Raw genomic sequence first — 22,133 nt, forward strand, 5'->3', positions numbered from 1 at the left:
AGAGCCAGGAGGCACCACCGAGCCGCCCTGCTCATCGGCATACGAGCAGAGATGCCTGCCTGACCCGGATGCCGCCTTTTTGCTGCACTTTACCACAGACCCCAAGCCCCTGCATGTTCAAGGAACTGCCCTTCTGGGACAAACCGGCACCTGCCAGGGCGCAGCAACACACCCCCCCCCCCCATTATCAAGGTGGGTCCCTGCCGTGCCGGGTCTCTAACAGTTGGATTTCTGAAACCCAAGCAGCGAGCCTGAATTAAACACAGGAGCACTGTGCTGCCACATGGGCAGATGGGCTCGGACACAGACAGGGTGAAGGAAGGGATCTGACAGAAGCCTGGGATAAAAGAGGGGAGATGGTTAAGTCTTCTGGGAGGGATTCCTGAACAGCAGCAGCACGAACTCCCCTCTGGGGTGAAAGCAGGCTGATGCCACTGTTCACTCCTCCCATCAGCGTGGACAGACTTCGGAGACGCAAAACCCACGGTGGAGGCTTGAGCCTTGCTTACGTGAAGCCCTGCCCCCTGCACTCTGCAGGTGCTTCCGAGCTAGGGCAAGTGTGCCCGAGAGGCAGAGCTGCAGCGGGCCCCTCCCCAGAAGACCAGCACAAACCTCCCACATGCACCAAGTCTACTTGCCAGAAAGTGCTGCAAAGTTTCAGCAACAGGGGAAATAGGATCTAGCTTCTTTTAACAAGGAGACCAAAACACACCTAGTTAAAACCTGGAGCACAATGGACAAGGTGGTAATACTTCCTACTGCAGACAAGAAGAAACTCTGCAGAAGACTGACCTGAGGGAAAGAGCAGCCAAAACACAACAGCAGAGTGCACACAGCATACGCCAAAAACACTTCCTAACGCCCCAGGCCCTGGGCAGTACATGACCTCTCCTTAATATAGCCATTATTTTCAGGAGCAGGAAACATAACAGGCTTTCCTAACACACAGAAGACAGAGGCCTAGACAAAAATGCCAAGATGGAGGAATTCATCCCAAAAGAAAGAACAAGAAGAGGTCATGGCCAGGGATCTAATCAAAACAGATGTAAGGAATATGCTTGAGCCAGAATTTAAAACAACAATCATAAGGATACTAGCCAGCCTTGAGAAAAGCATGGAGAACACCAGGGAGTCCCTTACCACAGAGATAAAAGACCTAAACACTAGTCAGACTGACTGGATGTACTGACCCTAAGAATGGAAGAAGCAGAGGAACGAATACATGATAGAGAAGATACAATTATGGAAAATAATGAAGCTGAAAAGAAGAGGGAAAAAACAATACTGAATCACAAATGTAGATCTAGGGAACTCAGTGACTCCATTAAGCATAATCGCATTTGTATCATAGCAGTCCCAGAAAAAGAGAGGGAAAAAAAAAATCAGGGAAGGAAACAGACATCCAAATCTAGGAGGCAAAAAGAACTCCCATCAAAATCAACAAAAGCAGGCCAACACCAAGATATTTCATAGGAAAATTTGTAAAATACAGAGATAAGGAAAGAATCCTGAAAGCAGCAAAGGAAAAGAAGTCCCTAACCTACAAGGGAAGACAAACCAGGCTTGTAGCAGATCTCACCACAGAAACTTGGTAGGCTAGAACGCAGTGGCAAGATATATTCAATGTGCTGAATGGAAAAATATACAGCCAAGAATACTTTATCCAGCAAGGCTGTCATTCAGAATAGAAGGAGACATAAAAAGAGTTTCCCAGAAAAACAAAAAGTTTGTGACTACTAAACCAGCCCTGCAAGAAATAAAAGCGGGGGGTGGGGAGGGGATGCCAGGATGACTGTTGGTTAAACCTCCAACTCTTGATCTCAGCTCAGGTCATGATCTCACGATTCGTGAGATCGAGCCCCATGTCGGGCTCTACACTGACTGCATGGAGCCTGCTTGGGATTCTCTCTGTACCTCTTTCCCTGCCCCTACCCTGCTCATGCCTTCCCTCTCTCTCTCTCTCTCTCTCTCTCTCTCTCTCAAAATAAAAAAATAAACTTCAAAGAAATATTAAAGAGGACTCTAAGTGGGAAAGAAAGACAAAAAACAACAAAGACTAGAAAGGAACAGAGAACATCTCCAGAAACACCAACTTTACAGGTAATACAACGGCACCAAATTCATATCTATTAATAATCACTCTGAATGTAAATGCGCTAAGCACTCCAATCAAAAGAGACAGAGTATCAGAATGGATTTTAAAAAAAGTGCCTACAAAAGACTCATTTTAGACCTAAAGGCACCTGCAGATTAAAAGTGAGGGGATGGAGAACCAATTTATCACGCAAATCGACGTCAAAAGAAAACTAGAGTAGTGATACTTCTATCCGATGAACTAGATTTTAAACCAAAGACTGGACAAAAGATATGGAAGGATACTATGTCATAATAAAGGGGTCTATCCAACAAGAAGATCTAACCATTGTAAATATTTATGCCCCAACTTGGAAGAACCCAAATACATAAATCAATTAGTAACAAACATAAAGAAACTCATTGATAATAATACAAGAAAATTTGTAAAATACAGAGATAAGGAAAGAATCCTGAGAGCAGCAAGGGAAAAGAAGTCCCTAACCTACAAGGGAAGACAAATCAGGCTTGCAGCAGATCTCACCACAGAAACTTGGTAGGAAAATTTGGGACTTAAGGGAAAATTAGGGAGACTTTAACACCCCACTTACAGCAATGGACAGATCATCTAGCAGAAAATCAGCTAGGAAACAATGGCTTTGAATGACACACTGGACCAGATGGACTTAACAGATATATTCAGGACATTTCATTCCAAGTGTCCATGGCACATTCTCCAGAATAGATCACATACTGACTCACAAATAAGGCTTCAACAAGTACAAAAAGACTGAAATCATACCTTGCATATTTTAAGACCACAATGCTATGAAACTTAACATGAACCACAAGAAAAAATTTGGAAAGACCAAAAATACATGGAAGTTAAAGAACATCCTACTAAAGAATGAATGGGTTAACCAGGAAAGTAAAGAATAAAAAAAAAAAATACACGGAAGCAAACGAAAATGAAAACACAACACTCCAAATCCTTTGGGATGCAGCAAAAATGGTCATAACAGGGAATTATATGGCAATACAGGTCCTCCTCAAGAATAAAGAAAAGTCTTAAATTTTAATACTCAACATAACCTTACACGTAAAGGAGCCAGAAAAGGAATAGCAAATAAAGTCTAAAGCCACCAGAAGAAGGAAAATATAAATATTTGAGCAGAAATAAATTATATAGAAACATACAAACAAACAAAATAACCAGTAGAACAGATGGATAAAACTAGGAGCTGGTGGTTCTTTGAAGGAATTAATAAAATTGATAAACCCCTAGCAAGATTTATCACAAGAAAAGAGAAAGGACCCAAATAAACAAAATCACGAATGAAAGAGGAGAGATCACAACCAACACCACAGAAATACAAAGAGTTATAGGAGAATACTATGAACCAACAAATTGGGCAATCTAAATTCCTAGAAATACATAAACTATCAAAACTGAAACAGGAAAAAATAGAACATTTGAACAGACCCAAAACCAGCAAAGAAATTGAATCGACAATCAAAAATCTCCCAACAAACAAAAGTCCAAGGCCACATGGCTTCCCGGAGGAATTCTACCAAACATTTGAAGAAGAGTTAATACCTATTCTTCTCAAATTGTTCCAAAAAATAGAAATAGAAGTAAAACTTCCAAAATCATTCTATGAGGCCAGCATTACGTTGATTCCAAAACCAGACAAAGTTCCCACTAAAAAAGGAGAATTACAGAATAAAGAGGTGAAGATTCTCAATAAGATACTAGCAAATTGAATCCAACAGTACATTAAAAGAATTATTCACCACAATTAAGTGGCATTTATTCCTGGACCACAAGGGTGGTTCAACATTCATAAGTCAGTCAGCAGGATACACCACATTAATATTCTGTAAATAGATGCAGAAAAAGCATTTGACAAAATACAGCATCCATTCTTGATAAAAACCTTCAGCAAAGTAGGGATAGAGGCAACATACCTCCGCATCATAAAGGGCATATACAAAGACCCACAGCTAATAATATCCTCAGTAGGGAAAAACCGAGATCTTTTCCTCTATGGTCAGGAACAAGACAGGGATGTCCACTCTCACCATTGTTATTTAACACAGTAGTGGAAGTCCTAACTTCAGCAATCAGACAACAAAAAGAAATAAAAGGCACCTAAATTGGCAAGGAAGAAGTCAAACTCTCACTCTTCACAGATGACATGATACTCTATGTAGACACCTGAAAGACTCCACCAAAAAAACCCTGCTAGAACTGATACATGAATTCAGCAGACACACAGGATATGAAATCAACATACGGAAGTCTGTTGCATTTCTATACACCAATAATGAAGCAACAGAAAGAAAAATCAAGGAATGGATCCCATTTACAATTACACCAAAAATCATAAGATACCTAGGAAGAAACCTAACCACAGAGGTAAAAGATCTGTACTCTGAAAACCATACAATACTTATGAAAGAAGCTGAAGAACACACAAACAACTGGAAAAATGTTCCATGCTCATAGATTGGAAGAACAAACATAGCTAAAATGTCTATACTACCCAAAGCAATCTACACATTGAATACAATTCCTATCAAACATCACTGGCATTTCTCACAGAGCTAAAGCATACAATCCTAAAATTTGTATGGAACCACAAAAGACCCTGAATACTCAAAGCAATCCTGAAAAAGAAAGCCAAGCTGGAGGCATCATAATTCCAGATTTCAAGCTACATTACAAAGCTGTAGTGATCAAGACAGGATGGCACTGGCACGACAACAGACACATAGATCAATGGAACAGAATAGAAAACCCAGAATGGACTCACAGCTATAAAGTCATCTAATCTTTGACAAAGCAGGAAAGACTATCCAATGGAAAAAAAGAGAGTCTCTTCAACGAATGGCACCAGGAAGACTGGGGCAACAAGCAGAAGAATGAAATTGGACCACTTTCTTACACCACACACAAAAATGAATTCAAAATGGATGAAAGATGTAAATGTGAGACAGGAAACCATCAAAATCCTAGAGGAGAAAACAGACAGCAACCTCTTTGACATCAACCGTATCAACTTCTTATTAGACACATCTCCTGAGGTAATGGAAGCAAAAGCAAAAACAAACTATTGGGACTTCAAGATAAAAGGCTTCTGCACAGTGAAGGAAACAATCAATAAAATTAAAAGGCAACCTACAGAATGGAGAAGATATTTGCAAATGATATGTCTGACAAAGGGTTAATATCCAAAAATCTACAAAGAACTTATCAAACTTAACACCCAAAACACAAATAATCCAATTAAGAAATGGCCAGAAGACATGAATAGGCATTTTTCTAAAGAAGACATCCAGATGGCTAACAGACACATGAAAAGATGCTCAACATCACTCATCATCAGGGAAATACAAGTCAAAACTACAATGAGCTACCACCTCACACCTGCCAGAATTGCTAAAGTTAACAACACAGGAAATACAGACGTTGGCAAGGATGTGGAGAAAATGGAACCCTCTCACAGTTGGTGGGAATGCAAACTGGTGCAGCCACTCTGAAAAATAGTATGAATGTTCCTAAAGAGTTAAAAATAGAACTACCCTATGACCCAGCAATTGCACTACTAGGTATTCACCCTAAGGATACAAAAATACTGATTTGAAGGGGCTGTGCCCCGATGTTTACAGCAGCATTATCAACAATAGCCAAACTATGGAAGGAGCCCAAATGTGCATCAAACGATGACAGATAATGAAGACGTTGAATATATATACAATGAAATATTACTCAGCCATCAAAAAGAATGAAATTTTGCCATTTGCCATGATGTGGATGGCAAATAAATCAGAGAAAGATAAATACCATACGATTTCACTCATGTGTGAAATTTAAGAATCAAAGCAAATGAACATAGAAAAAAAGGAAGGCACACCATAAGAGACTTTTAACTGTAGAGAACTACTGAGGGTTACTGGAAGGGAGGTGGGCAGGGGATGGGCTAAATGGGTGACAGGCATTAAAGGAGGGCACTTGTGATGAGCACTGGGTATTATACGTAAGTGATGAATCACTGATTTCTACTCCTGAAACCAATATTACCTTATATGTTAACTTTAAACAAAATCTAAACAAAAACTTTAAAAAAAAAAAAAAACAAAATAAAATGTAGTATTTCCCAAATATAACATGCTTAATATGGAAAAATACCCAATTAACTAGTACCCCATAGAACAGAGAGACGGAAGTGCTGGTTTATAGCACTAGGGTCAAAAATAACCAGTTTTCCAGTAAAGGAAGACATAAAACAGCCCTTAATACTTCTCTTTTTCTAGTATCACAACTCACTGAATTCTGTAAGTAGATAGATAGGTGATCTCTTCTTTACGGGTAAGGGCCCATGCAAATCCCCTCCTAATCTCATTTCCCTCCCTTTTCAAACTATTGGCTCGGCTATCTCGGGAAAGTATTCTTCCCTCCCTCCCATACCTCTGTGGCAAGCTCCCCAGGGGCTACCGCAACAAGGCCAGCCGTGTAAACAAGGGCTGTTGAGGCAGCTCTGTCAACAGGGAAAATCGGTGGATGATGTTCTGAAAACCCGGGTCTCCATAATCGAATTCTAGAGCCCATGGAAGCCTCTGGAATAGTTTTCAGAAGCCACATACCCATCTAGCTTCTAATCCTTCTCTACGCAAATCTCAAGGGAAACAACCAAGAAGCATATAATGGTACATGATGACTAATAGTGTTAGGCTTACTTCCACCACCACCACCACCACCACCACCACCACCACCATCATTGAATTAATTGTCCATAAGTGTCTGCTTCTCAGGTTTTCACGCCATATTCATTTGGCTCACAACACTACCATTTCCTTGTTGTCCCTATTCTCCTCTGATAGATTCTAGCTCGTTTTCTCCATGAGCTCCTATTCCTTGTCCATTATACAGCTGTCAGGGCCCCCCTCATGGAACCACCCTCACCCCCCTGAGTTTCCTTACTCTTCTTGCTTCCTGGGCATACTCACTTCCTAGGTCATGGTTTTATTTTCTCACAAGGGGCAGGTGACTCCCAAATCTCCCTGTCCAGTTCAATCTTTACCCCAGGACTTCCTACCCTCACATCTAAAACCTCCCAGAAATCTCTGGCTAAATGTGCCATAAGAATCCACAAAACTAAAACTTGACAAAGCTAAAGCTAAAACTCAACAAAGCTAAAACTCATCACTTGCCCCCCTCCCCGTGTCTTTTGCACATTTTTTTTTTTCAATCATGATGGTGCCACCTTTCACCTAATTACCCCCGCTACAGATCTGAGAGTCCTCCTCGACTCCACCTTCTCCCTCGGCTGCATGTCCAATCCCTAACTCCCCTCATCAACTGCCCTTTCTAAACGTGTCTTCGTTCATCCCTTCTGCTACAGTCTGGATGTTTGTGTGTCCCTGAGATTCAGGTTGACGTTCTAACCCCCCAAAGTGATGATATTAGTAGGTAGGGCCTTTGGGAGGTGATTAGGTCAGGAAGGTGGAACCCTCATGAATGGAATTCGTGGCTTTATAAAAGAGAACCCACAGAGCTCCCTCACCCCCGCCACCATGTGAGGATACAACATGGAGTCTACAACCCAGAAGGGGACTGTCACCCACACCGTGCTGGCACGCCGATCTTGGACAGCCTCCAGAACTGTAAGCAGTAACTTTCTGCTGCTTACAAGCCACCCAGCCTATAGTACTTCACTCTACAGTCTGAACAGACTAAGACACCTCCTTTCAACCCCATCATGGCTACTTTGGCTAGCCCTTGGGACTCAACCTCCTGCTGCATCAGTCTCTCAAATGGCCTCCATATTTCCAATTCTGACACCTTAAATCCACACTGTAACTGAGGGAATCTGCCTAGAAAGTAAATCTGCCCATATCCGACCACCTAAAAATCCTTCCTTAGTTTATAGTATAAAGTAAGGGACTCTCCATGACCTTGTCCTCATTCATAGCCTAGGGCAGTGAGGTCATCTTATCTATTTATTCCCCTTTGAAGGTTTAAAAGAAAAGATGTATTTTTTTTTAATATGAAATTTATTGTCAGATTGGTTTCCATACAACACCCAATGCTCATCCCAACAGGTGCCCTCCTCAATGCCCATCACCCACTTTTCCCTCCCACCTACGCCCCCATCGACCCTCAGTTTGTTCTCAGTTTTTAAGAACCCTCCCTCTCTAACTTTTTTGTTCTTCCCCTCCCCCATGGTCTTCTGTTAAGATTTTTAATTTTTTTTTTTTACATTTATTTATTTTTGAGAAACAGAGTGAGACAAAGCATGAGCGGGGCAAGGGCAGAGAGAGAAGGAGACACAGAATCTGAAGCAGGCTCCAGGCTCTGAGCAAGAGGTCAGCACAGAGCCCGACGCGGGACTCAAACCCACAAACTGAGATCATGACCTGAGCCGAAGTCGGACGCTCAACTGACTGAGCCACCCAGGTGCCCCTGTTAAGATGTATTTAAAAAGAAATCACACTCATAGCTTTTTAGAGCCTTTCTAAAAATGTTTATTTATTTTTGAGACGGAGAGAGACAGAGTGTGAGCAGGGCAGGGGCAGCGAGAGAGGGAGACACAGAATCTGAAGCAGGCTCCAAGGCCCGAGCTGTCAGCATCGATGCCCACACGGGGCTTGAACCCTCAAACTGTGAGATCATGACCTGAGCTGAAGTCAGATGCTTGACCAAACTGAGCCATCTGAGCACCCCAGAGCCTAGTTTTACTTGCATCATATCCTTACTATTGACCAGCACTCTGCCACACAGTCCATCTGTGTTACCTCATGTAACCCTCAACACCTCTAAGGGGTATATCTATTTTCGTGTACCTCTTGCAAATAAGAAAACAAAGACCCAGAGTAAATTGGCCCAATTTACATAGAGCTAGTAAATGGCAGACGGAGGCCTTCGTCCTGGCTCTATAAACTCCTATCTGGGTATGTGTCTCCTGGAAGACCGAGAGCCAGAATGGCCCATGGAATTCAGTGAGCATATCGATAACGGAGGCAGAATGTGAAGAAGAGGAACAAGGTAAGAGAGGGTCATCAAGCTCTGGCCTAAAGATATTATTTAAGGAAAATAAAATTTTGTGGGCTCAAAACCCAATTCTATTTGATATTTTGTTCTCAATATAAAATTTGGTCTGAAATTCAATCAGCCACCTAAGTACATATCTACATAATATGGTATCAACTGAAAAGTGCAGAAAAAGGCACCTGGGTGGCTCAGTTGATTGAGCATCTGACTTCAGCTCAGGTCATGATCTCATGGTTTGTAAGTTCTAGCCCCACGCTGGGCTCTGTGCTGACAGCTCGGGGCCTAGAGCCTGCTTCATATTCTATGTCTCCCTCTCTCTGCCCCTCCCCAGCTCACTCTCTGTCTCTATCTCTCAAAAAATTAATAAACATTAAAAAAAAGTGCAGAAATACCCATAGTGAACCATTTACAGAGTTCTTTGTGTAATTCAATGAAGGATTCACTTTCTATCCATTTGGATATCAGAAAAAAAATATATGCATTATTAGGTATAACATTTTATTTTGGGGCATCTGGGTGGCTCAGTTGGTTGAGCGTCTGACTTCAGTTCAGGTCATGATCTCTCGGTTCGTGAGTCTGAGCCCCGCATCGGGCTCTGTGCTGACTGCTAACAGCCTGAAGCCTGCTTCGGATTCTGTGTCCCCCTCTCTCTGCCCCTTCACCGCTCATGTTCTGTCTCTCTCTGTCTCTCAATAAACATTAAAAAAATATTTTTCAAACATTTTATTTTTTAGCTGTTTATTTATTTTTTGAGAGAGGGAGAGAGAGAATGAGCAGGGAGGGGCAGACAGAGAGGGAGAGAGAATCCCAAGCAGGCTTCATGCTGTCAGCGCAGAGCTCAACGCGGGGCTTAAACCCACAAACCGTGAGATCGTGACCTGGACCAAAATCAAAAGTCAGATGCTTAACTGACTGAGTCACCCAGGTGCCCCAGGTGTAACATTTTATAGCCAGGTCCGTGTATATTTGAAAATGAAGGAACGCCTTTAACTTCTGTCAATTTGCTTTGGTTATAAAAACAATTCTGTGTTTGTTTGTTTGTTTTTTTTTAATGCACATAACAATGCAGTCTTCCATATTTTAACACAATGCCATGTATGCACAATTATCAGTACAGCCATGATGGCTTTGATCCCACAGTTTCTGAATATGTTCACTTTCTCCAATACATTTTCTCTTTCCTCAAATCTCTCAGTGGCCTCCCTGCACGGACCCCCCAAATCACACATACCCACAGGCACCATCAGATGGTCCCCTGGCCTCGACAGCTGTGTGCCCGCATCCTCCTGAACACTGGCCGTACTCTCTCCGGGTGCCCTGTTTGAGGGAGATGCCCAGGGCCTGCAGTAAACCGTTCCTCGGGGACCACACTTCAGCAAATCACCTCCTCCCTCCTGTTTCTGCAGCTTCTCCCTTGCTGGTGAATCATTTCCAGGACCACACGCGTTTATTTTGTTATCTCCATACGAAAGCAAAACAAGAGAACCTCACCTGTCCTCATCTCCCCAGTGCAACCAGGACGCAGCCCTCGACCTTCTCCAGTCCTACCTGCTGCTCATGGACGCACCTTGCTGCCTCAGGCACCTGCATTTGCTGTTCCCTCGATCAGGTGTGCCATCCCCCTGGGTGTCTCTGCCTGGCCTTCCCCTCTCAGGTCCCCCCTCTGCGACTCCGCAGTGACCTCCCTGCCCCAGACTACCCCAAGGAGTCCAACCCAACCCCCAACTCTGGCAGACCCCTCCCCAACGTCATTTTCTATTCCCTTATGCAACTTTATTTTTCTTCATCTCTATTTAACTGTCTGACATCGAATTACATATTTGTATTTGTTTCTTATGTGTTCTCCACCCCCGCCCTCTTACTGGTCTGCCTGCACACACCAGAACACAAGTCCTACAAAGGCAGGGACTCTTGTCTCTTCTTCATCATTTATCACTGGTGGATGGAAGAGCGTCTGGAACACACATAGTAGGTCCTCAAGGAATACACGTCAATTCCATAAATATTACACACTGACAAAAAAAAATGTTTAGAGAATCTAAACTTCTGGGTTTTAAAAATACATCTTTCTACTTCTTTGGACATTTTAGTAGAATCAGGTTTGGGGGGCTGGAAAAAACATGTATCTCTTACCTTTCTGAGGTGACCCGGATTCGTTCCTCACAGCTGTAATTCAGTCTTTCCATCTTCTCGTGGAAGTATATTTCCACACACTGTTCTTCAAAGTCGTGAAGTCTCTTCAGATCCTCCTCACTCAGGTAGAGTTCTGTGTAAATAAGTATGGCACATTAAAAAAAAAAAAATCGTAATTTGCCTTTAACGGGAAGCTGATACTGACTAGGTGGGGCTTTTCTTCCACTTGTGTTGAAAACTCGATGAACTGGAGCTCGCGTGATAAAACTTTGCTGCTCTATCACACCAAATTCTTAATATTAATGGAGAGGCAGTGTGTAGAAACAAATAGAAACACCAGAATTGGATCTTGCCTATTTGTTGTATAAACAGGCATGGGAATTTGAACAGGACTCATGTGGAACAGACACTCTGTTCAATATGCTCCTAGGTTAGAATGTCTCTACCCATTTACAAAAATCTGCTACATTTATATGCATATGGGTAAAGAATCTGGTTGTCTCCCCCTCCTCTGCCAACTGTTTTGTCTATCAAAATGACAATAAGTAACCTGTAGGTTAAAATCAAGGTTAGATGAAGTCCAAGACTGTTAAATTAATCCAGCAAGTGTAAGAAAGTTTCATGTTGTTACACTGAGTTTGTACAACATGGTTTGAACTGCATAAGTTCACTTACACGTGGGTTTTTTTTTCTCAGTAAAGAGTAAATACTATTTTTTGCTAAATACTGTAAATGTTTCTCTCCCGTAAGATTTTCTTAATAACCTTTTCCTTTCTCCAGCTTGCTTTATTATAAGTCTCAGTATATAGCACATATAATATCCACAGTATGTGTTAATTAACTATGTTATAAGGCTTCTGGTCAACAAAAGGCTATCAGTAAAGTCTGGGGGGATTCAAAAGTTATATACTGATTTTTGACCATGCAGGGGGCTGACATCCCCACCCCAATGTTGTTCACGGGTAAATGGGACTAAGTTACTCTACTAGAAACAGAAACATTGCCAGTCAGTGGCTGAGGCTGTCCACCTTCCTTGACATAATTATAATTAACTCATAAAAAGACACATCACTTCATGATATTATGAAACAATTCTGTGTCAGACTTTGATGATCACTTTCCATCTACCACCTTGGCTCTCGCTCTGATCTAACAGAAAAATACATTAGCTCTTGAGCAGGTTTCTAATACTTGGAAAATATATAAATGGTTTTGCAAAAAGGGTAAAAATTGGTGCATTCTCTTCCTTCAGTGGTATCACTTAACTTAGGGAAAAAACTAGAGTTCCCTCAAACTTATTAGAAATGCAAACATTCCATTATTTTCCAATAAAATAGGCAAAAATATTGATTTTATGGCATGAAAGAATCTCTCAGAACTAAAAAAAAAAAAAAATACAGTATCCTCACTCACAAACTCTAACTGCCTGTCTGCATCAAAGAATCTCTTAAGAATGAGGAACTTTACAGTTGTTATGATTTAATCTTTCTGTGGATTCCTAAGAGCAAACAACCCAAGGACCAATCCCAGTGACAGGTGCAGCCTGCATGTGTGGAGCGTTCTTGTCACTCTCCGCCAGGTGGCACTGCAGCCCCAAATGCAAACGATCTTCAAAACAGGATGGGAAGAAGTTTCAGAAAAATTCAAGAATTTTCCGGAAGTCAGAATGAACACACCTCCATGCTTCGGCAAATTTACTTTCGTTATATACCGGAATCACCCTATAAGCCCAGATGAAGGCAAGCCCCAAATGTGGCCGAACCCCAGCCAATTCCAGGATCTCTCAGGTGGTCCACATTCTACTGTTCACTTGCAGCAGGTTCACGGACAGGCCTGGGACGGCTCTCTGTTAGAAGCCTAAAATTTAAAGTATCATTATAAACCTTTAAATTAACTTCATTTGTGCTTTGGCTTCCTTATAAAGTCTGAATCTCTTGGGGGCAGCGGATGGAAAAGAAAAATAAATCTCCGAAGTGACTCAAGAGGAGAAAAATACTTCACTGAGCCAATTACCAGCAAGAAGAGAAGCATATCATCCTATCAACCTTGTAATGACACCTGTCCCCCTAAAAGCCCATAGAAATGTATAAATAGTGCGCAATCCATTATCTGAAACTCCTGGAACCAAGTGTGTTTTAGAATTCAGAATTTTCCTTTTCTCAATTTAGAAAGGTAATACAGTACATATACCATAAATGCAGTAAAATACCTAACTGAGGCTAGGGCAGTACCCGAAAATCCAACACATTATTTCTGCAGCAAAATCAATGAATATTCACACTACAAGGGATAAAGACAATAAATGGCTTCACATTAGTTCCATCAGCCTCTTTTATCCCAATGAGTCTCTAACGTAAGAAGGGGGAAAAAAAGCTTTCCATTTTCAGGCGTATTTTGGATTTAGGGATTGATATAAAGGATTGTGGATTTATGCCACCCGTTTCCTTTATATTCAGGGACTATCTAAAAATGGGCATGGCACCAATTGTGAAATTGCTTGAAAGGAACTACCAAAAGATCTGCAAAACCACAAAAGAAATGTTCTATTATCACAGTTAGTGTGACAGTCATATCGTGCAGGTTAAGATACGCATCAGCAAAATTAACTAGGAGATTCTCAAAATATGTAGACTTAAGCACTGCAAAATAAATAAATACATAAATACATGAGAAAAGTAAAGAAAAATATAAAAATGAGAATCCACATTTCCGCATCCTGAATTGTTCTTGAAAAATGAAACATTCATACAGAATCACCTCCATTCTCAGTAGATTAGAGAACCAGAGAATCAGGACTCTGGTTAACAAGTGAAGCTGTCTTATCTCTTCCCCCCTTACTCCACAAGACCTTTTGTAATCCCTTTCTATGTCAATCCTGTCTTCCACAACAGGGAAATGAGTCTGGGTCACTGTGACTACTCCCTAGGAGTTATTCTAATGCCTTTCCAAGTAAGCAGAGAAAACAAGGTTTTCTAGGCGACAGAAAGCCTTTGCACACTTACGGGGAAATTTTGTCCCTACCCATTTCTTTCTTTCGAAGTATCGGTTAATCTTGGCAAACGTACTACAACCACATGATGGAATCAATGTATTTACTCAGATGCAGGTCCTCTATTTACTTAGACCCAAGTCCTTAGCAGACACTCGATCATCAGTGAAGTCTGAGAGCCTTGCATCCTGTGCCCGGAATTTAACTGACAATGTTCCAGCGTGTCTTCACGTTGGATCTCCACTCTTACTCTCATCCCAGTGCCCCACCGATGAAAACTTACTTAATCCAACATCACCCTCGTCTTGGTCGTTTGGAGCTCGATGATGGCAAAGACGGCGAAGGAGGAGTCCCACATGGCTCAGCAGGATGAAAGGTGGTGGCAGCCAAGGCTTCTTGTGATAAGTCATGATGTAGCGATAGCGATTGTACTTCCATAGTTTATTGGAAATGGATTTCATATCCACGTAAACGTTACTGCAAGTTGTAGTTAAGACAGGGATAACTTGTTAATATGGCATCCTGAAACATCACAGATCCTTTCTCTACTTCCCAACTTTTTGATTGGTTCACCTGACCTTCCCAGCCTTAGCCAATAAAAATCATATCCATTGCCTTTGTGATTCTTCTTCTACCCAAAAAGATACATTAATCACCTTCTACAGTAAAATATGCTAATCAGAATAAACAAAAAATAGGAATGACAATCAGAGAGAAAATGCTAATGTTTTAAATGCAATGAACAGAAACTGAAACTTTACACTCTTCTTGGTACACCATCTCTTCTCACATAAGAAGTTCTTTTCAGTCCATAATTCACCATTCACAGTAACTACTGTTAATGTTTCTCTCTATTATCAGCCTTATGAAGAGATTCTCCTCATGTCAAACATGAGAACTGATAGAATAATCCTAGTTAAAACGCACCCAAAGGAAAGAACGGTAATGAAGAAGCGACAGGGAAGAAAAATGAATTCACCCTAAAATAATCAATAAGGGCACCTTCTATGTAGAAACTAAACAAAATTACTTAGATTAACTTTACAATGAAGATAATCCCTTATCAATAGGCTACCTTAGATGATCCCTTTAATTACATTAATTTTAATATGTAGATACTAGGGTAAATACTGATATTATGGAACTGTCCATGAAGTGGTGGTAGGTGGTACACTTACTCCAAAACACCATATCATCCCTAATTACTTAACTTTAAGTCTATAACACGATAGGTATGGGGAGAGGACACAATGGAATGTCTACCTTAACATTCCGCTCAGGCTAATATAAAGTTTGGCTTTTATAGAGAAAGATGGCAAAGTGGCACTTGAGTAGGACAGGAGAAATTAGCCAATAAAAAGACAGGCAGCCCTAAATGTGAGCGATCATAAAAAGAAGGAACCAGAACTATCCTGGAGAAAGCCAGCTCAGAATAAGAGGGAGGGGGAAGTTTCACAGAGTCCATAAAGTAGATGATGGAAAGATAGAAAACTGGGTTTGGCAGAAGAGACTCATAAATATGGAGAACAAACTGAGGGTTGCTGGAGGGGCTGTGGGAGGGGGGATGGGCTAAATGGGTAAGGGGCGTTAAGGAATCTACTCCTGAAATCATTGTTTCACTATATGCTAACTAAATTGGACGGAAATTTTTAAAAATAAAAAATTAAATTAAAAAAAGAAAGAAAGAAAGAAAGAAAGAAAGAAAGAAAGAAAGAAAGAAAGAAAGAAAGAAAAAACTGGGTTTGCTTTGGTTTTGTGAGAAGGGGGTGGGTACAGAGAGAATCCTAAGCAGGCTCTGTTCTATCGGTGCGGAACCCGATGTGGGGCTCAATCTCACGACCATGAGATCATGGCCTGAACTGAAATCAAGAGTCGGACACTTAACTAATTGAGCCACCCAGGTGCCCCAAAAGATAGAAAACTGGGTTTTAACATAGTTCTCAAAGTGTGGTCTGAACCACAGCATTCGCATCACCTGAGGACATGTCAAAAATGTAAATTCATGGGCCCTAGCCCAGAACTACTGAATCAGAAACTCTAGCAGAGACGTAACATCAATCTGTGTGTCAGCAAGCCCTCCAGGTGATTCTCCTGCACCATCAGGTTTGAGAACCACCAGGATTAAATGCCAGTCACTCCCAGTGTAACTACAGCCTGTCCACCAGCAGGTGGGAACCTTCACAGTGTATTTCAGGGTGGTGGGGGGGGAGGGGTTGTTTGTCTGTTTTTGTTTTTTTGTTTTTTGTTTTTGTTTTAGTTTTTTGTAATTCTTGCTATGAAGAATTTAGAATGGGCACCTGGACAAGTAGTCATATCTGGGGTTTCTCAGCTCATTGGTCCTCAGGCTGTCCATCTCTAGAGAGAGACAACTGTCTATGTGAGGATTTCTCAACCTCTCTTTTGACACCTGCCATTTTTGAGAAGCAAAAATCTCATACCCACTCTAAATATTATTTGAAATGTCATAAATAATAGCTATACTAACTAAACACCAGGATATGTTAGACATTTATAAAATGGTGGAACTAAAACAGATGACAGTTACATAAGCTTGTAACAAACAGAAAGGTACATCTTCCCATATATTTGCAACAATAGTCATTTTTTTAGTATTCTGATTTATTTTGCTCCCCTCCAGCCCTTTGCTTCCCTATTTTCTTTACTTATATTCCACTGCATTGGTTTCTCTTCTTCTATATTGCCCTCTTCAGTGGGGTAATCAATGAATAAAATACTAAGCACACTGCCTGGCATAAACGAGGCATTCAAAAAATACTAGTTTCCTCCCATCACTTCACTTGATTTCTTTTAACCATTGAACAAATATATTTATGCACTCTTTTTGGTATTTGGGAAAATTTTTTCAGCAAAAAAGACAATACGATATCTTGTCCTTGAGGCACTTATACTCCAGTAGACAAAAAAGACAAACAGGAAAAAAAAAACATATAAAATATAAAACTTGTATATACACAAGTGGGTACAAAGAAAGAAGAATAAGGGGGACCAGGCAAAGAGATGGCTGAAGGAAAGGGCAGTGCGCTTTCAAATGCCATCCTTAAGTTAGGTCTAATTAAAAAGGGAACATTTGAGCACAGGCTTGAAGGGGGTGAGGGAATGGGTCCCACTGATACCTGAAGAGCACTCCAGGCAGAGGGAACGGCAACTGCAAACACACCTGTGCTGGTTGAAAACCTATGGGTGTGTTGGGGGGGGGGGGGGGACAGTGTGGTTGGAGGGGAAAGGGTTAAGGGAAGAGTAGTGTGATGTGTGATTTTAAAAGCAGCAGGAAAACCAACTCACCAGGGCTCTCTAGGTCATGGTAGGAATTGTGAAATGGGGAACCATTGAGGGTTTGGAGCAGAGTGGTGACACCATCTGACATATGTCTTTAAAGAGTCATTAGGGACAACTGTTGATAAGAGTATGTAGGAGCCAAAGACAGAAGCAGAGAAATAAGTAGGAGGCTCTCCGGTAGCAGTGGGGTGGTAAGAGGTGGTTGGATTGATGATCTATTTGAAGGCAGAGTCAACAGGAGCCCCTGGCAGTTTAGAGGTAGAGACATAAGTAGCATTAAGAATGACTCCAAGGCTTTTGATCTGAACAACTGGGGAAATGGAGATTTGATGGAAAACTTGTGGTCTTCTCCCTAGATTTGAGAAAGATGACAAGTAGAGTAAGTACATGCTGGCAAAGAGAGGAGATCAGGTGGACATTTAGAATTTTTAGAATTCTATTATACATCCAACCGGTAGCAGATAAGGGGGCAGTTGGAGCTGTAAGACTGCAGTTCAAGGGAGAGATTCGGGCTGGAAATGCAAATTGGAATTTGTCAGCATTACAGGAAGCTGGCCAAGATCACCAAACGAAATGTAAATAAAAGATGAGCAAGGTTTGGACCCAGGGAAGTTCCAAGGTGAAAAGGTTGAGGAGAAGGAGATGATCCAGAAAAGTAGACCGAGAAGAAATGAAAAGGGAGCAAGAGGAAGCAAAGAGGAAGACATACTGGAGCCAAGTAACGAAAAGTCATCAAGAAGCCCTCAGTCAGCTTTTAATCTCAGCAACAGTTATTCTTCCGTGATTCCAACTTAATACTTTACTACAATGCGTGATCTCCTTTCATTCTGCTTTTATTACTCTCTCCATTTATTGGGTTTTTTTTTTTTCCTTTTCTTGTGCTCTCTTCCCTTCCTACCAGTAGTTTCATGCCCATGTTTTGAAACCATAATGAAAAGGGGGAGAAAATGGCACACACAAAAACCAAAGGTTACATACCCAAAATATGAGAATCTACTCAAAACAACTGCCCCCATTTTGATTTAAATAAAATAACCATATTTAACTAAAATAACCTACTTGAAAAAAGCAATCAACAGGTTCACCATGATGATATACTGCACGAAGAGGTAGACAGCTTGGAGGAACGGAGTAAGAAAAGAACCAGGAGGGCAAGACGGATGGCTTGCACAAACTACAAATAAAGAATTTAACAGAATGAGAGATAAGATGAATCACAGTCCTACGGTTCGACACAAATATTTATCACATTAACTTAGCAGAATACCATAAATTTTTGACATCTTTAAGATCCAGATGAATATTTTCCAGATTGTTTTTTTACTCTGAGTATCTACAAGGGCTTGATTTCTGAACGATGCCAAAATCCCCAACACACCATCTATATCTGAAGCATAGACTTCTCCATATATCATCCAGTATGGCTCAAATACAATATCTCGAGCAAGGCTCCAAGATGGCGGTTGCTTTGGTGAAAGAATGGCCTTGCGTGCCACTCCAAAGCTCAGCAGGACGATGGCCATCATGATCACAATGTAGAACATGTTTGCGGTCTGCAAAATAACACAGCACAACCAGAACTTTACCTCTGATTTTAAATTTAGAACAAATCAAACACCAGCAGCATTCATAATCACACCTCCCAGTATTAAGACTGTCTAGTCATTGACCAAAATGCCGTAGTCCATGACTAGCTGGGTTTCCTTTGGCTAAACCATTTCCTTCTCTCTGCCGTAGCATGTTTCATGTCAATGTCTGTCTAAAAACATAGATGTGTTGAGGGTGAAGAATCTGTGCTTAAACAAAAAATAGGGAGTATTCAAATTGGTCAAAGGAGCCCTTATCCCTAAGGTTATCTTCGGGAATCGATTAGAGACTGAGAAATGGATCAGGTCGTGTTCATTTCACTTACTAAATGTACATCAATTCAACCCTTTTGTTCACTTATTTCATGAGTATTTCATGAGCTCCTCTGAATTTCTTAGCCTCCCTTCCACAAAGCTGGTACCATATGACCTATTCTAACCGATAGCCTGTGGAGTGGCGGTGAGTTATTTTAATTCCTGCCCAGAACAGTTAAAAGCTGTTAAACTTTCTCCATCCCTCTCATTCCCCACCACAGGAGACCTTGGAATCCATGTTATGTTGACATGGCACCGTCACAAGATAAAAGGATTCTGGATCCCTGAGTTATAGGGTAGAGCTCAGCCCCCATGAACACTCATTAAACTTTGCATTAGGGAGAAATAACTTGTGCTAAGTCACCGAGATGTATCAGTTACCTCAGCACAACCTATCTGATAAATATCAATGCCACCAAGACCAGAGGACATTTCTGGTTTAAAAATATAAAGAAAAAAAAAATTTAAATAAAAGTGTAAAGAAAGAAAAATCTGTCTTTGGAGTCCTAGAGGTTCTCCCTCTTCCGTTCTCCTTTGCTCAAGCACTGCCCTTCTCTCTCCAGAACTTGCCCCTTCCCTGCCAGTGAGTATTCCAGAAGGAAAAGCCAAAGATGATCTGGAGAGTACTTCCTAGAGGGTGGGTCTCAGGTCCCTAAGCCAGCTGGAGAAGGCTAACCCAACTGCACAGCAGGCTCAGATGACAGAGCCGGATGGTCCAGCTTTGAAACCTGACTCCCCTACTTATGCCCTGGGGAAATTTACTTAACCTCCATCTCCGTGTATGAAAACTGTGGACAACAGTAAGAGTTCCTATCTTATAACGTTGTTTTGAAGATTAAATGAGTTAATAGGTACAAATACTTAGAACATAGTGTAGCCCATAACGCGTACTACTTAAGAGTTGGCCGGGGGTGAGGAGATAAAAAGATGCATTGAAAGTGTTAGCAGAAAATATTGCTGGTGGTAGCCTCACACAAATCTGACCTTCGAGAATCACTGTGCTCAGAGACACATTTGATTCAATCATATCTTCTGGCCGTAACCAAAAGGCTAATGAGTGGAGTCTCCGAAGCAACCACCCAATATACTCTGCAAGGACATTTGTTAAATAGGAGTTTGTGGTTATAAAGAAAGCAGAGACGACATGAGCTCGATGTCTGTGCTTCTATAAACAATTCTAAAGGTTAAACTACTGGATGTGAACCATGAAAGTAGGTAAAGTCATTAAAAAGGACCCCAGAACACACAAACAGATCGTACTCACCATTTTTGCAATCATGGTCACATATGGACCTACGTGTTGATTCACGGCAAAGAAGTCCAGGAGCCGTGAGAACCAGAATATGATGTCTATGCAGTAGATTAGTCTTCCCGCTGTGTGCAAAGGAGGGTCGCCCCACCGAAGGCCAAAACCAACTGAAAACAGGCCAATAGCCACAGTTTCTATTAGGTTCCAGTACTCACTAATCCATACCTTCACCTTTTGAGTAAACTTCCCAGGTTCGGAAATACAGACCTAAAAGAAGAAAGAAAGAGGGAAATTTAAAGAATGGAGTGTGACCCAAGGGGCTCATAATACTGTTCTTTGGTACATCAGTTGCTGGCTTAGAGAATAATTTGAACCCCACCAAACCTTAGATCACAAGGGTATTTTAGAGCCTTCAGTTATCCTTCGCCAATGAATTATTAAAACGATTCTATAAATGTGTTTTAATGTCACCAGCTATTTGAAAAACAAACCAGAGAAAAAACAAAAAAGAATACGCTTTCCTAGCTTTCATTAATCCTAAGCTAACACAGGGGGCCACCAAGACATTTAAAAACTCAGTATTACAGTGGATCTATTACAGCTACCTTTCTGTTTTCATGAGGGAGAGCCAGTACAGAGGAAACTGGTTTGAAACCAAGGAATCCTGTAATCGAGTCCTGCTACCACTACTTAGTGAGTCGTTGACAAATCACTAAGAATGCCACATTAGAAGTCACTAGTGTAAGAAATGACCCCTGCAAAAGAATATCAGACAAATTCAAACGTAAAGTCATAAACTTATTTTTCCCGAAGCATAAAAAATGGTGGCATTCAGAGGTTTTTCTCCTGAATTGTTTTCTATAAACTCCACGATACTGACTAGCAGGCGATACAGGTATAATTACTAAGAATACATTCATTTAGTATACAGTGTTCATCATATTAGCTCCAGGACAAAACGAATGTATGTGAATGCATATACATAGAGACACATATACACTGACATGTAAAACAAAGTTTATAGCTGCATATGATTATAGTTAAAACTGCGTGAATGTTACCTCGGGGGTTTTTTTAAGCGACTCGCTTGCAAAACCAAAAATGAAAGTTTTGTTTTGTCTTTTGGACTACTTGCCTCAGGGATTTTCAGTTTCAATTTTCAAAGGTGTTTAGGAAAATAACTCAAAAGCCATCAATGAATTCTTTCCTTATTGCACAACTCTGGCCACTTATTTGCCTACTGTAAAGTGAGGCTGACAAGGTACAGTAATGGTAGGCTACAAAAATCAATCTAATTAAAAAGAAAAAAACCTTCTGGGAAATCAAACAGTTGGAGGGTCTAACAACAATTAGATAGCCTCACTCTAAGACGGATAAACACACTTGGACGTCTTTAAAAATAACTGCTTTCAAAGAGCAGCAACCAGCAGAAAGTCT

General features: G+C 41.1%; 1 protein-coding gene across 1 annotated transcript in view; it reads right to left on the bottom strand.

Moving 5' to 3' along the window:
- Positions 1–22,133, bottom strand: part of TRPM6 (transient receptor potential cation channel subfamily M member 6) — a 201,257-nt gene that overhangs the window by 42,462 nt on the left and 136,662 nt on the right. The window contains exons 25-29 of the mRNA XM_042912014.1: positions 20,712–20,963; positions 18,925–19,099; positions 18,606–18,720; positions 14,533–14,726; positions 11,261–11,393 (exon numbers count right to left, since the gene is read on the bottom strand). Of these exons, the coding sequence (XP_042767948.1) occupies positions 11,261–11,393; positions 14,533–14,726; positions 18,606–18,720; positions 18,925–19,099; positions 20,712–20,963 (869 nt within the window). The remainder of the gene's footprint in view (positions 1–11,260; positions 11,394–14,532; positions 14,727–18,605; positions 18,721–18,924; positions 19,100–20,711; positions 20,964–22,133) is intronic.

This window comes from Panthera leo, chromosome D4 (assembly GCF_018350215.1).
Source record: "Panthera leo isolate Ple1 chromosome D4, P.leo_Ple1_pat1.1, whole genome shotgun sequence".
NCBI lineage: Eukaryota > Metazoa > Chordata > Mammalia > Carnivora > Felidae > Panthera > Panthera leo.